At 40.7% G+C, this 14,259-nt stretch overlaps 1 protein-coding gene across 4 annotated transcripts in view; it reads right to left on the bottom strand.

Annotated features, from left to right (window-relative positions):
• Positions 1-472: 472 nt before the first annotated feature.
• POU2F1 (POU class 2 homeobox 1) overlaps positions 473-14,259 on the bottom strand; it is a 174,583-nt gene continuing 160,796 nt past the window's right edge. For 3 of the 4 annotated variants that reach the window (XM_048869595.2, XM_048869614.2, XM_048869604.2), the window contains 4 exons: positions 12,890-12,995; positions 11,641-11,986; positions 10,758-10,846; positions 473-8,814 (listed from right to left, as the gene is read on the bottom strand). In XM_048869595.2, the coding sequence (XP_048725552.1) occupies positions 8,504-8,814; positions 10,758-10,846; positions 11,641-11,986; positions 12,890-12,995 (852 nt within the window). In that variant the 3' untranslated portion in view covers positions 473-8,503. The remainder of the gene's footprint in view (positions 8,815-10,757; positions 10,847-11,640; positions 11,987-12,889; positions 12,996-14,259) is intronic. The other variant, XM_048869625.2, reaches the window with a different exon arrangement.

The raw sequence follows: 14,259 nt of genomic DNA, 5'->3' as shown, positions 1-14,259 counted from the left end.
AAGATGCAACAACTGTTCTCTCTTTCCCAAACTTAAATGCCATGGCCCCAATTCAGCCCTGGTGCAACTCCACTGGCTAAAATGGATGTATACCTGGGCTGAATCTGACCCAATATATTCATCTCCTCTCCCCCAAGCTCCCAATATATATATATACACCTTGCCTGATCTTTAGATCCCTACAAAGACCCTTATTATTCATAAGGAAATGGCAGGGAGGGAGGGGAAAGCATGTGTGCACCTAAAGGACCCTGAACAGCCACCCAATCAGTAACCTGCATGCCATCATGTGCTGTGCTGCAGATTAGACCACAGATAAACCAACCAAACAACAATCCCAAACCCAGGAGCAACAAAATGTTTCCTTTGGCAAGACAGATACAAGGAAAAAAATTCATGAGCAACATTTTCCTTCTAACAGAGTCAACTCCCTTCGCTCCCCCACCCTCCCCAACACCCACCCGCCCCCACCCAACCCTATAAAGTTGTAACCTATCAACAGGATCTCGAATACATACAGCATAATCATGTTTATCAATCATAATAAACATCAGTTCAACTAAACTCTACAGCTAGAATTATCTCCACTATTTATAAAGTTTGTTTTTCTCTTCTGATTTTTCAGTTCTGTGACAATGCTAAGCTATGCTGAGGTATTTTATGAAGGTGCCAGAAGCCAGCTGCTACCCACAAGCATTGTTCTCACATCTCTGTGGTGCTACCTCTTACTGAAGGAGGGGGAGGGAAGGGAAGGGAAGGAGTGGGACCCAGATTATTCCAGTTGAGGACCCTCCACTTACTCAGGGACAGGAACTGAAATGTCTTCCAAGGAGATTCACCCAAGCAAAGCATACTTTGCAGGGAGTACTGGCATAAAGCCCAAGAGATGCTCCATGAAAAGGAATTTAGTCAGAAAAGCCATATCTGGTACATTTGACATACCTGACCACACCAATCTATTCTGTACCACATACTCTCTTTTCCCCAAGGATAACATTATTTGTAGTTCCACAGCAGTCTCTAAAACCCTCCAGATGGAGCCCCAAGGGAATGAAAGCTCAGAGTAGTCTGTTCATTCAGGGTATGGGCATGCATATGAGAGAAAGAAAAAGGAGGACAGAGTTGGATTGGTACAAGTATGCAATCAGATTGCCATCTGGATTTACTGGCTAGGGACGAAAGCAGGAATGTGTGTACATACCAAACTGTTAAGAAGAATACATGAAGGCTCAACTCTATTACCACCTTAATTATAGGCAGGATAGAGTCACATGGCAAGTGGTAATTATTCCACTTATCCTCCTCATTGATGATGAAAGTCAGAAGAGAACAATCGTGTTTTTATATTGTACTGTCCATGTGTAGAGCTATATGGGTGCATGCATGTGTATACACATTTCCTTCCTTTCACTGCTCTTTGACGTAAACTGCTTTTAGGTTTATGGAATCTGATCCTATTCTGAATGGGTGGCAATACATAAGATACTGAACATAATAATTTGCAAATTATGAGTCAAACAGCCAGCAGATTTGCGTTAGATCAGAAAAAAGAGCAGATCACACTGTGTCCACATGCAATGCCTGTATCTTAACAGTACACAAAAAGAAGGGTGGTTGTACCAAAGACATTTGCATGTTAAATGCTCTGTAAGATAGGAGATCCATTGTAAAGTGTCTAAGATACTCTATGATCTGATTCAACTCCCACTGAAGGCAAGGGAGACTCCTACTGACATCAATAGGAGTTGATTTTGACTCTTCTAAGAAGTAGAAAGAGTGCAATTGCACTTCTTGAAGTGTGAATTGTTTTAACAACTTTCTGGGTCATATTTTTGTAAAAACTGGCTAACAAATCCAGAGCAGGCTGGTTACAGATGGATAACTATATAATGGATGCATTCATCGACCAGTCCGATTCCTCCTTTAATAATGTCTAATCTATAAGCGAGAGAGTATATAAAAGACCAAACTGAATTTATTCTCAATATATGTGTGTGTGTACACATGTACATACAAACTGAAGATAATCCTATTCTTCCTCAAGATAACAGAGTTCAGTTTAACTGGCCATACCACAGTTAAATGGACGTGTTAAGAGTTCACATTAGGGATTTTGCCAAAAGATAACAATAAGATAATTGGAAATGCTATTTTTTTGAACCAAATGTCATCAATAGCTAGGATCTGATGCAGTATTTAGTCTGTCCCAAAGCCTCTATTTCCATTACAAAAAGAGCTCCTTTCTGACAATTTTGTAAAGTACGGTTTCAAATTGGGAAGAGGACAATTTTATTTAGCAAAATATTATGTGTTGGCAATTAAGGTAAATTGGAAGTCATTTGTGCCTCCATTATATGGCTCCAACTGCAATGGAGTTAAGATGTTCTGTTCTTTTATGAAAAAAAATGGTCTTTTTGTTTTATTGAATGTTACTCTACTCCAAGAATATGCTTTATAGAGGACTCAGCACTTCTGCACTTTCAACACCTCAACCAGGAGGAAAAATGGAATCTGCTCCAGTGGACTGCTGGGTATTTTCTACTTAAACCAATAGAGGAACAACAAAAATTCTAACTCTTCAGTGATGTTCTTTATAATAGTAGCTACTTATTTTCAGAGGCCACAACTTAAAGGTATGGATGAACCTATGCTTTATGCTGTGTGACCTCAGAGAAAACAGTAAATCACTATCACTGACCTAATCATTGTTACCGACGTGCAGGGAGAATTCCCTCAAGTTGTTTTGGTAACAGGCACTCCTCCGCTGCCCCCTGAGCACAAGGAGAGTCTCTTACTCCTCCTCCCTCTTTTTTTTTTTCTTAAAAAGTTGCCTAAATTATTTTGATTTTTAAGAAGTCCACTGGAAAGACATCACCGATAGATCCAAGTTACATTTTGTTTTCATGTAATCGATAGACTAAAATAACCTCCTCCCATGCTGTACGGGGAAGAAGATCAAGAAAGAGATGAGGGTGGAGGGGCAGCGGAAAGCTGAATCAGCACAAACGGAAGGCCATGTAACATGTGAGTTCATATATTGTTCCTACTTCTGTTGAGATTAATATCAAGATTTGTTATCCCAAAAGGGGCAACAAATGACAAAATGCATTTCCAAGTAAGTTAACATATGTATTATTACATACATCCTGAATGTTTTCTTTAGAAATCTCTCCATTATGGCCATAACAGCCAGTTCACTTCCAGGTGAAATTCAAAGATGGAATTTTTGAAGCCTACAAGGGCATGTGATTCAAATTCCTGAAGAGAATGTCTCCATTTCTGGGCTGTATCACAACAGTTAAAATCTGATGGATGGTCTTATTAGTGACTTGAACACAGCTGTCCAGTATTACCAGCAGAGCATTTTCATATGAGGACCCTCTACTTTCCATTGTGTTCCCACTGATAGTCCATCAAAGCCCAAGTGTTATGGACTTCATGGCAAAGTGTTTTTTTGGGTCTAATATGGCTTTTAATTAATTTGTGTTACTTTACTTATTGAAGGCAGAGGATATATTTGAGTAGGTCTGGGGCAATGATGTGTTGTCATGAGTCTCCCAATTAAAACAATTTTTTAAAATGTAAAGTATATTGTACTTAGGCTCTGAGCACAATACAAAAACTATTATAAACCAGGATTTTTCTTATGTAGGGAGTATATCTCAGTACTAACTGGAATAGTGCATGTGTATACATACACACACATGCATGTTATATATAGCATTCCTTGCATATACACTACGTAACAAGTCAGTAAATAAACTAATATTCTTTTTTAACTGGCTTAGGATTCCTCACAAAATTCACATTTGTCAGGAGACTCCATCTGAAGGTGAGTATGTGCAGGTGTGTGAACAATACATGAATCTTTCATCCCTTAACTACTGGGGCAGAGGTCAACTGAGTGGTTCAGATTTGTCTGAACCAAACCTGAATGAGTTCTCTACCAAAATTCACATGACCATCACCCTTTTAAGACTTTTTCCTGAAGAAACATTTGTGTATCTCCCCTTCTTCATATCTTTTTTGGGGAGGTGTTTATTTCTTGTGTTTCTTCATACATATGTCCCTTCCTGGGCCTACTATACATATCCTAATTGTCCTTGGAGATTATAAAGTGAATCGGTCTGTCCCACTAGCTTTTACCTGCTATAAGATATGCTTGGAAATGAGAAAACAAGCCCAGACATCTACATATATGGAATTTTATGGAGTTGTGGTACAGAAAGATGACTAGATAACTTGCAATTTTCCCTTCCATGTACAAGGGCTTTAAGGAATTTCTTCTGGTCCTGGCCAATGAAACCTGATTTTATTTATTTCTGTGTGTGCGTGTGCGCACGCGAAAGTCTATTGAATTCAAAATTCTCAGAGATAATCCCATAAAACAACAAAGGAACAGTCTATTCACTCAGTGATGGATTTAAGACAGATGATGACATTTATGGGCAACAGAAAACCATTTGTGCTAAGACGTCTATATTGACTTGTATTTTTGGATTATAAAGAGTAAACTATCATCCTTTGTGGTGGAAAAGTAACCTCAACTGCAAAATAATGCCCTCAGCCGCTGTTGGCTAATTTTTGAATCTGTGGGACAATACTTTTCCACTCCAATCCTTAAATCCTCAGTCTCTAATTCACCAATCACTATTGAATATCCTTGTAGACACTTCAGTTTCTGTTGCAGTCATGATTAAGGTTTAAAACAGCAATTTCCACCACATTCCAATACCCGATCATTCATCCATCTCAAGTTATGAAAGAGTGTGCATGTATAGTCTTACTACGCAAATATAATGCCACTGCAACCTCATCTCTGGGTTCTTCTCCTCTGTCCTTTAACTAAAATAGTAGAGGTGACCAACGTCCACAATAGGAAACAATACTACCAATGATGAGCAGGGTCCAGGCAGACCTACTGAACAATAGGTCTACAATCAGACATTGACATGTTCTTTGATAGGAAATAAAAACACACTGGGCTTGAGCCAAGGGGGGAGTGGAAGGTGTGGTAGGATAGGACAATCTACTGCCAGTTACCCAGGGCAAAAAGAAGTGCATTTCAGCCAAACCTCCTTGGACATGTGGCTACTTAAAGTTTCCAATTTCTTTCAGAAGAGACCACTAAGAAGCTCCCTGGAGTCTGGGCCCCTTACAGGGTGATTGGTTAGCAAAGGATGAGGGAGGGAAAGTTTAAGGTGCTCACACCAAAGCCATGTGACCAATGCAAAAGGAATCAGGAAAAATCAATTTTTTTATAATAAATAACCATCCAAGCTGCATTAGTGTTCCAGATATGTATGCATCACACCCCCCTCTCAGCCACAAACCAACAAGAATGGGAAGTTAAAAATCATCTAGACAACTGATGGCACAGTCCCTTTGAACTGCGGAGAGAGGTTTTTATGCTGATTTAAGGCCCAAATTCTTTGTATTTCCTAGATAAACGCATAGGACTCACCTCCCAGCCCCAGATCCATCAGAAAACAGAGGATACAGTGGAGAGGATATCATCCGAATGCCCTTTAACAAACAGGCTCTTGGTAAATTTTACTTTTAAGAGTGCCTGGAGGTGACTGGGAATTTTCAGACCCAAGTGCAAGCATTGTAGCTGCAGCGTTTCCTGCCCTCTTACTTGGCTGACTACAAGTCCCATGGGACTGATATTTCCTTTGGTAGAAACTATAGTCAATGCTATGGCCTCTAGACCAACATAGTGGGTAATCAGCATCTCCTCTTCCACTTCTCCCTCCCTGAATCATACCCATCTATACCTTTTACTGCTCCAAAGCTGTTACACTATGGGCAATTTATATTCTATATTATTCATAGCCCTAAAATCTTCTGCACAGACTGAAGTCACAGAGACTTCAATCACACCAGAATATTTAAATTTATTTAACCGGTAGGGTGGAGGAGTGGGGGACCACTTGGATTAGTAATCACCTGACATTGCCATTCTATGTACACACCAAAACAAACAAACAAAAAAAACCCTAGTTAAAAAAACCAAGTTAAGAGTCTGCCCCAAGGATATACAAATTATCAATCCCCCCCAAAAAAGATTAAAACAAGCAGCAACTTTTATATAAAATAAAAAACAAGACAAATGAAAAAGAAATTGTCAGTAGCATCTATCGCCTCTCTGCGTCTGAACTGCACTTATACAAACTAGTCCATTAGTACAGCAGCTTGCTAGAAATTGACTTTGGTTCAAGCTTAGTTTTAAAAAACAAAAACAAAAAAAAAAAAATCAAGAACACATTACAAATGGTGGACGGACATTTGTTAGTTTCCCTGCTTGCAGTTCACTAGTTTTGAAATTTTATGGATAATTATTTTAAATAATCTGTGAAACAGGAAGGTGGAGAGAGAGAGTAAGATGTGAACAGAGAAAACATGAGTGAGGGGAAGAAGAGATAAGAGTTTCTGCCATTTGAATATAAATGTAAATCCCACACACTTGGGTCACAGACCAAAGTGTATGTTGGGTTTAAGTTGCTGTCTTATTGATCTCAGGTGGTAAGAGATTCCAAGATCCCCCTTGATGATCAGCAAAAGCCAACCTAACTACATAAACTTGCTATCTTGAAACTCCCTGGTGACACCACCCCCCAAACCAAAACCAAACACAGAGGGGGTGCTTGTGACACCCTCCCTAACTGAGTGTAAATGTGTTTTAAACACATGGCAGAAACTTTTAAATCCAACAGGAATGGAAAGTTCAAAGTGAACTGCATTGCAGAGATCCAGTCTTCTCTTTAGAAATCTTTTTGGTTCAGAAACTCGATTGGTATATTAAAAAATATACATCACTAACCTCTGGAAACCTACTATTCTTCCTCATCCATTCTCATAAGCTCTCTGTTCTGAGATGCTCCTTGTTATGTGGATTGGAAACAACCCTAGAGACACAGCTACGTCAGCAAGCCAACACTGAGCCTCTAGTCAGAGATGCTTATTGCCATTTTGATCAAGGTAGCAACATCACTTCTCAGAGACCATGTGAGAACACCAAGATGTGTGCAAAGTCCCAGTGTTGACTAGATAGTCTGGTGTTATTTCCCACATCAGGCTGGACAATTCCAGCTGATTGGTCACTGTCTCTTATTTCCAAAGCACCAAGCAGGGTGGTAGAGAAAAAAAACCTACAAGCTATTTAAAACAGAACAAGGGCGCAAGGAAGCCGAGAGTGCTTTCTTACGATTGTGTTGGCATGAAATTGGCAGCAACTTCTGTTCCAACAGACCTGACATCTATCCCTGTAGATAGAAGCACTTGCCAGTGGAAAACTGTTCCAATGCAGCTTCCTGTACACAACAAAAAACATGCAAGGGAATATTCCTTTGATTAGAGAAGCCAGTTTCACCTTTCAAAATCCTGTGCCAAGTCAGTTGCTAGGAAACTTGGACTGTGGATGCCTTTAGATATTAGTGATATTGGCATCCTCAGGTAACTTTGCATTTCTAGGATTTTTTTTTTTTTTAAAGGGGCAAAATCCTAACAATACAGCAAAACCACCAAAACAGATGTCTGAAATAGTCTGGGCTCTAAGTGCCAAATCCTGCTCATGCAACTCAGAGCAAAATTGGCCCTTTAGCCTAAGTAGTTGGATGAAGGAGAGCTGTAGTATAGAAGTTATTTCTACCTCCCTCACCATAAAAGCACAGACTAGCCTGGAGATTTGCACACAACTTGCTGCCTCTACATTGAGCTTCCTGCAAAAGTGGTGAAAATAATCTCTCTCTCTCAATACCTCTGTATAAGTCACTGTAAAACAAGTTCAAGGATGAGGAAACTGTGAGGAATACTCCCAGGAGATTAGGACAGGAAGCCTCCTCATGTTTCCCTCTTTCTCTCCCCTCTCCTCATGGCGTGGGAGCTCACTGAAAACGATCCAGGAGCAAAGACAAATGCGTCCAAACCATACATATAAAAATAATAATAATAATAATAACCATAATAATAATAGAGATACACCAGTAATACAGGCCTGCCTAAATTGTACCAGTTAAGAAAGGAACCCCCAACACGATTGATACGATTATAAACACCTTGTATGACATAACGGCCTGTACAACAGACCTATAAAATGATAATTAAAAAAAAAAAAAGATATTTAGACCAAAAGAACTAAGAAATCCCCTTCCTATGTTTGAGTTGATAACCCACCTTAACTTGTCATTGTGACTGCTGGAAATGATAAGTAGTCCTTTCACTTTTTTTTTGTTTTTTTGTTTTTTGTTTTTTTACATTTTTGGTTAGAAAGCTCTCCGATCCATGAAGCGATCCTGAAAAGACAGTGTTTATTATAAAATTAGGCAAATGTCTGTCCCAGCTTTAAATCCTTCCTGTTTTGTTTTTATATTTTTCCGTCTCTCCCTTGTCCCCAGCAACATGGCGAGAGGAAGCCGATCACACTTTTCAGTTTATAAACCCAGCTGGCAGCCAATCCCACTGCAGAGTGAAACAGGCTGGTGGTAGCACAGCTCAGCCCGGCTCACTGTGCCTTGGAGGCAGTAGTGGTGGTGGAAGTGGCCCCACTGGCAGAGGCCACTGTGAAGAGAGAGTTCTGGATGGACTCAGCTGAGGTGGAGGTGGCATGAAGGCTGGCGACTGGTCCAGAGGCCCCTGCGGAAGCGGCAGCTGCAGAGACCAAGCTAACTGGGTTGCTGGTGAGCAGAGAAAGGTTCTGAGGGTTCAGGAACAATGGGGCAGTAACGATGTTAGGAGTACCTCCAGCATTGGCAAACACCAAGTTCCCAGTTGCATCCAGTGATGTTATTGGAAGAGAGCCACCAGATGCAAGAGCTAAAAAGGGAGAAAAGTGCAGGGAAGAGAACACTAGCATTAACAGCACAGAGGTATGCAGCAAAGTGCAACAGAACTTCAGTTTTCCCTCTTCTGAGCATAGCCTTCTTCCCATGACTAAAGATTCCTTCCTCTTACTTAAACGCAACATAGAAAGATTCACAAATCAGTTGAAAATGGGATTTGGCATTATCGAGGCAGGCAGAACTAAGCATGTAAGAGGGCGGATCCTCTCACTATCCCAAAGAATAGAGAAGGGTCGAAAAGAAGTTTTTTGCTATTCATTTTTACCTATATCTCCCTAACACGTGTCTATCTAAAAGGAATCCAGAGTTTGTTTTAACAAGATATGTTACATAAAAGAAAAGAATAGAGGTTATGAAATATTTTAATGCATTATATAGTGTATAATCCTAACTCATTTTCAAACTATCTGCAAAAAACTGCTTTTATCTGCTTCTGGAAAACCAGGATCTGTTCTACAGTAACTGTATGTTGTCAGCCTCATGCAGCTAAGTAACTGCGCAAGCACGTGGCATAATTCAACCATGTGGTACCGGATGTCTTTGGAGCATCACTTCACACTACCCAGATCAGCTGCAGTTGCCACCTGGTTGCGTTTTGGCTGGGAAAGGCTGAGCAGCTGAAGCTAAGCACAAGCTGTTTTTAAGTTTTGTAAAAATATAAAAATAAAGTTCCTATCTAGAATACAAATTAAAGGCATCTCGCTGGATATTTTCAAATCTTAAAAATATAAACCCGATCCCAAGTCATCTGATTGTTCTCAGAATTTCCCATCTGAATGTTCTCAAAGCATCAGCACAGGGTGAAATGTCTGGCACCAGGGAAACTGCCCTCCACTGTTCTGTCACCCTATAACAGGAGCCAGTACTTACTGAGAGAAAGCTCCCTGAGAGCACTGGATAAGATTTTGCAGAAACTGAAATGGCTCTAAGGGACTGATCCAAAACCAATTGAAACTGAAGGGAGTCTTTCCACTGACTTCAATGTGCTTTGGATCAGGACCTTAGTGGGGACATATTGCTCCATCCTACCGGCCAGAAAAAGGCCTATTCAAGGAATCTAGAAGCGAAAACATTCACACAGAATGGGAGCCACTACAATATGAAGGTCACTTGACTTGTTTGAGTAAAGCCTTTTTAAATTTTGATGCACTTTAATAGTTACATACTACCTCAAAAATCTACCCAGGGTTCAATTTGCCATGAGATCTGCCCTCAGAATAACATTCTTCTTTGCTCTTTGTGCACTTGGTACAAGATTTTTTTTTTTTTAACTGAATAGTTAAATTTAGTTTATAAATAACTGGCCTGATTTTCAGAGGTGATGAGAACCCAAATGGTTCTCAGTAAAGTCAATGGAAATTGCTGGATGCGCCACACAAGAAAAAATCAGGCCACTCATTTAGACATTTAAATAAAGAATTAACTCCTTATTTTATGGATTTATAGCTCCTAAATAAGGACTTTAGATACACATTTTGAAAGTCTTGATCTTGGATCTTTGTGTTCAGGTTTCTTGTTCTCGGAACTGTTCTGCTATCAGCCTTGATCAAGACAACTATACTAAAGCATCTGCTAAACGAGCTGTAAAAAGAAGATCTCTAAACAGCCTGTTAAAATTGTCCCTCCATGTCCAAAATGAATGCAGTCCCTCCCCCCCCACACCCCAGCACCACATTCTTCCTTATCACCACCACCAAATCCCTGAGATTGTATGCTGTCCTAACCTGCCTCCCAAGTTTGTATCTTACCATTCACAATTCTAAAAAAAAAAAAAAAAAATCATCTGTGTGCCATCTTTGTAAAGCTTCTGTCCCCGACTACTGAATTTTGGAGATGAGGAATGTCGCCTCTCTTTTTTTGGCGAGTAAACCACACAAGTAACAAAATCAGTTATATATTAAAAGGAAGTTTACTAACCTTGAATGGTTGCCAGTGTACTGTTGCTCATCAGAGCTGGGCTGAGAGCACCACCTAGCGTCCCTGGATTGAGACTGAGTAAGGCACCTCTGTGATATCAAGAAAACAGACCAGGAGAGAGATCAAGGGAGGCTGTGTTACTATTCAGAGACCATCATATAGATAAAGAAGGTAGAATTCAAGGGTCTGATTTTTAAAAAAACAACATTTCCTGTAGTATTTTAATTTCTCCCATACCACAATGTGGTCTTCACAGCTGCCCTTCAACACTGTGCTTAACAACAAGCCTGAAGAACAGGCACCCAAAAAGCACAAGCTGCAGTTATTACTGCCGTGAATTACACTCACAGTGACTTCTTGGGCCACTGCAACTCTTTAGAGAGCTAGCAGAAGGAAATGAGAATAAAGAGAAACTGAAAGAACTACAAGGCATTTACAGCAATAGTTTTTTAGTCACACAGCAGCAACAGAATGATTTCCAATAAATATTCAGGTGCTCTCCATCTTGCTCTGGGTCGAAAGGAACAGAACTGAACACAGGGGAACGAAGGGAATCTAAGATGCCAATTCAATTTAAAGTTAGCAATATGGGTAGTGTAGTTTAATGGCTACAGCAAGGAAATAGTAGTCAGAGCTCCTTGGCTCTACACCCAGCTCGGCCACTGACTTAATGTATGACTGATCAAGTCACTAAACCTTTCAGCTTCCTCATCTATAAAATGGGGATAACACCGCTATAGGAGTGTTGCAAGGCTTAATTCATTAGTATTTGTAAACCCTTTGAGAGGTGTAGGTGAAAAACATAGTATTAAAAAATCATGATGAACAGAGCCCCTGTACTATTTTCTTCATTTATCATCTAGAATGCAAAGACAATCCTTACCCAGCTGCAAACTGTGAGGGTGCCATCAAGCCTGGGTTTAGCCCCGCTGCAGCAGCCATGGCAGCGAGACTTGCATTTGCAGGCAACTGTGCAGCGCCTTGTAGGGCGGCTGCTGCCGCTGTTTGCAACCCTGATGCCGTCACCATCACCTGGCTGGTCCCAAGAGGGGAGGACAAGGGAGTAGAGGTTGTCTGTGTTGTGCTGGTCTCACTGGCACTGGATGCCTCGGAAGTGGAGGCTGAGGCAGAAGGGGAAGGACTCAGAGAGGGTGAAGTCACTGCTGAGGAAGCTGGAGGTGCTGTAGAGATCACGGTTGCTGTGTTGTTGGAGGTGGTTTCTGTTGTGCCTGGAAGGAGGATTCCAGTTAGAACAGTCCAAAGCACAGGCATGCTTGAATAGAAACCCCTACCACCTGGACTCGACAGCACAGGAAAGAGGAAGTGAGACAGACATGTCTCTGTTGGACTGAAGGGCACAGTGAATTCAAGAATGGGGGACTGGTGAGTGTGGATTTCAAATCAAACTGACTCTTCAGGAGGAAGCTGGGTGGCTCAGGTTGGTAACGGGAGTGCCTTTTGCTTCTAGGTCACCAGGGGTGACGGTCTCAGCAGAAAGGCGAGACTGAACAGCCATGAAAAATGAATTACTCCAACATAGGACTGAGGCACATTGGCAGGGCAGTGTAAGGGAAGCTTTCTGTGGCAAAACAGAGGACTTCACTTTCTAGGACAGTCAGTCCAGAGTCTTCCATCAACACTGAATTGCTTTGTAATTAAAAAATTTTAAACAGGCAAGTGGGAGTGAGATGAGAGGAAGGAAATCAGACTGAAGTCAAATTGAGTATCTGGGCAGAGAGAAGGGAAATCCTCCATATTATTTCTTCGCACCTGTATACCTAAGCTATATTTGTGAGCTCCCAGAGAATCCTTTGCTCCCCACAAAGCACTCCTTTGGTTCTCTATTTTTCACCTTCAGCTAGACAGGTTATGGGCATCTGAGACTCCTACACAACATGTCTTACAAGGATACAACAAATCCAAGAGCCAGTTATCTACAGAGATTTTAGACTGCAACACAGGAGCACCAAAAATCTCAAAATATTGTTCACCTTAAAATCTTTATCTGTTTGATATGTAGACACCACCAATAATCCACTGAACTTCCATTCTATCATTTGAATTCGTTATCCCTGACTGCAGTGGTTTTCTGAAACACCTTCTGTGCTGATACAGCTTAGGTTGTATCTTACCTGTGACTGACAGACTAGTTACAGCAGCACTAGTCAGAGGGAGCACAGGGTTGACAGTCAGGGTAGTAGCTGCACTGCTTGTCACAAGGCTTGGCGTGGTTGCCACCTACAGGTTAGAAGAGAACATAACTGTACAACTCGTAAGAAGGAAAAGAGTTACCTGACTTGCGTTCTTATCTTCTCATCCTCAACCAAAGATAAGGATGGGAAATCCTACACATTTTTTTAAATTCATTCGATTGCTTTAGTACTTGAACAGGCAGAGTCTGGGACCACATTAGTGACATTTGCTCCACTCATGGACCTGACAACAAGCAGCAGCAAATCCACCACACACATACTGTCCCAATAGCTTAGTGGTGGCTCATCAGGAACTAACCATCAACATCCAGCATCTCAGGATTTCCAATTATCCTCATTTAACAAGAGGCAAGTGTTCAAGGAGACTTTCTCAGAGAGAGGACTTAGGGGACCCAATAAAAAATTTTTTGTACATGCTTTTTCTGATACTTCTCAAGCTCCAATTCACTTCCTCTAGTTGAAGGCACTCCAAGCACCAACGCATCCTAGTCTTATTTGTCAGATAGGTGTTTTACCATTGTTAAAAGTAGTGTCTTGTTTCACCTTTATCAACCAAATTATCTGAACTTCACTTCTGTGTGTTTTCTTGGTTTGAAGGACCTCTTTCAGAGCATTCAAATGAAATCAACTGCCTTTACTTCTGGACAACTTAATGGAAGAAAGCTATAAATAAACTGAAGGGAATTCAGAGAAAATCAACCAACGTGATTAATGGGCTGAAGGGATTGATTTATTAGGAAAGATTAAAAATTAAATATCCATATCAAGGACTAGAAGTGTATGTATGTACATCCAAGACATGCTAATTGTCTATAAATATATGAAGCATATACACATCAATGAAAGAAAGTGATTATCAGTTATACCCTCTTGGACAACCCAAAATAAGACTAAGGGATAGCACTAAACCAAAGAAAATGTACGTAAATGATTAGGAAATCTTTCTAATAGGGAAATCTGTAAGATTGCTGAAGATACTCTTAAAGGAAGTGACGACTGTCGCTTGACGTGTTTAAAACTAGGTTGGAGAAGGATGAACCTGTTAGCATTTTGCTCTAACACTCTATGAACAAAAATAAAAAGAGAAAGAGCTAGAGCTGCAGCACATCTCCTCATCAACACAGGCTACTGCGAGCACATTAAACCTGTCCACCATGCTCTACACTGGATTCCTACAGAACACAGAGTCAAGTTCAAGGTCTTGGTCCTTATCTTCAAGGCTCTCAATCGCCTGGGCCCAACATAGCTGTAATAGTGCCTAAAACTCCCAGATGAAAAACCAGGGTTGG

Source organism: Caretta caretta, chromosome 1, assembly GCF_965140235.1.
Source record: "Caretta caretta isolate rCarCar2 chromosome 1, rCarCar1.hap1, whole genome shotgun sequence".
Taxonomy (NCBI): Eukaryota; Metazoa; Chordata; order Testudines; family Cheloniidae; genus Caretta; species Caretta caretta.
The sequence above is the reverse complement of the archived record's forward strand: the minus strand, read 5'-3'. Positions and strand labels throughout refer to the sequence as shown.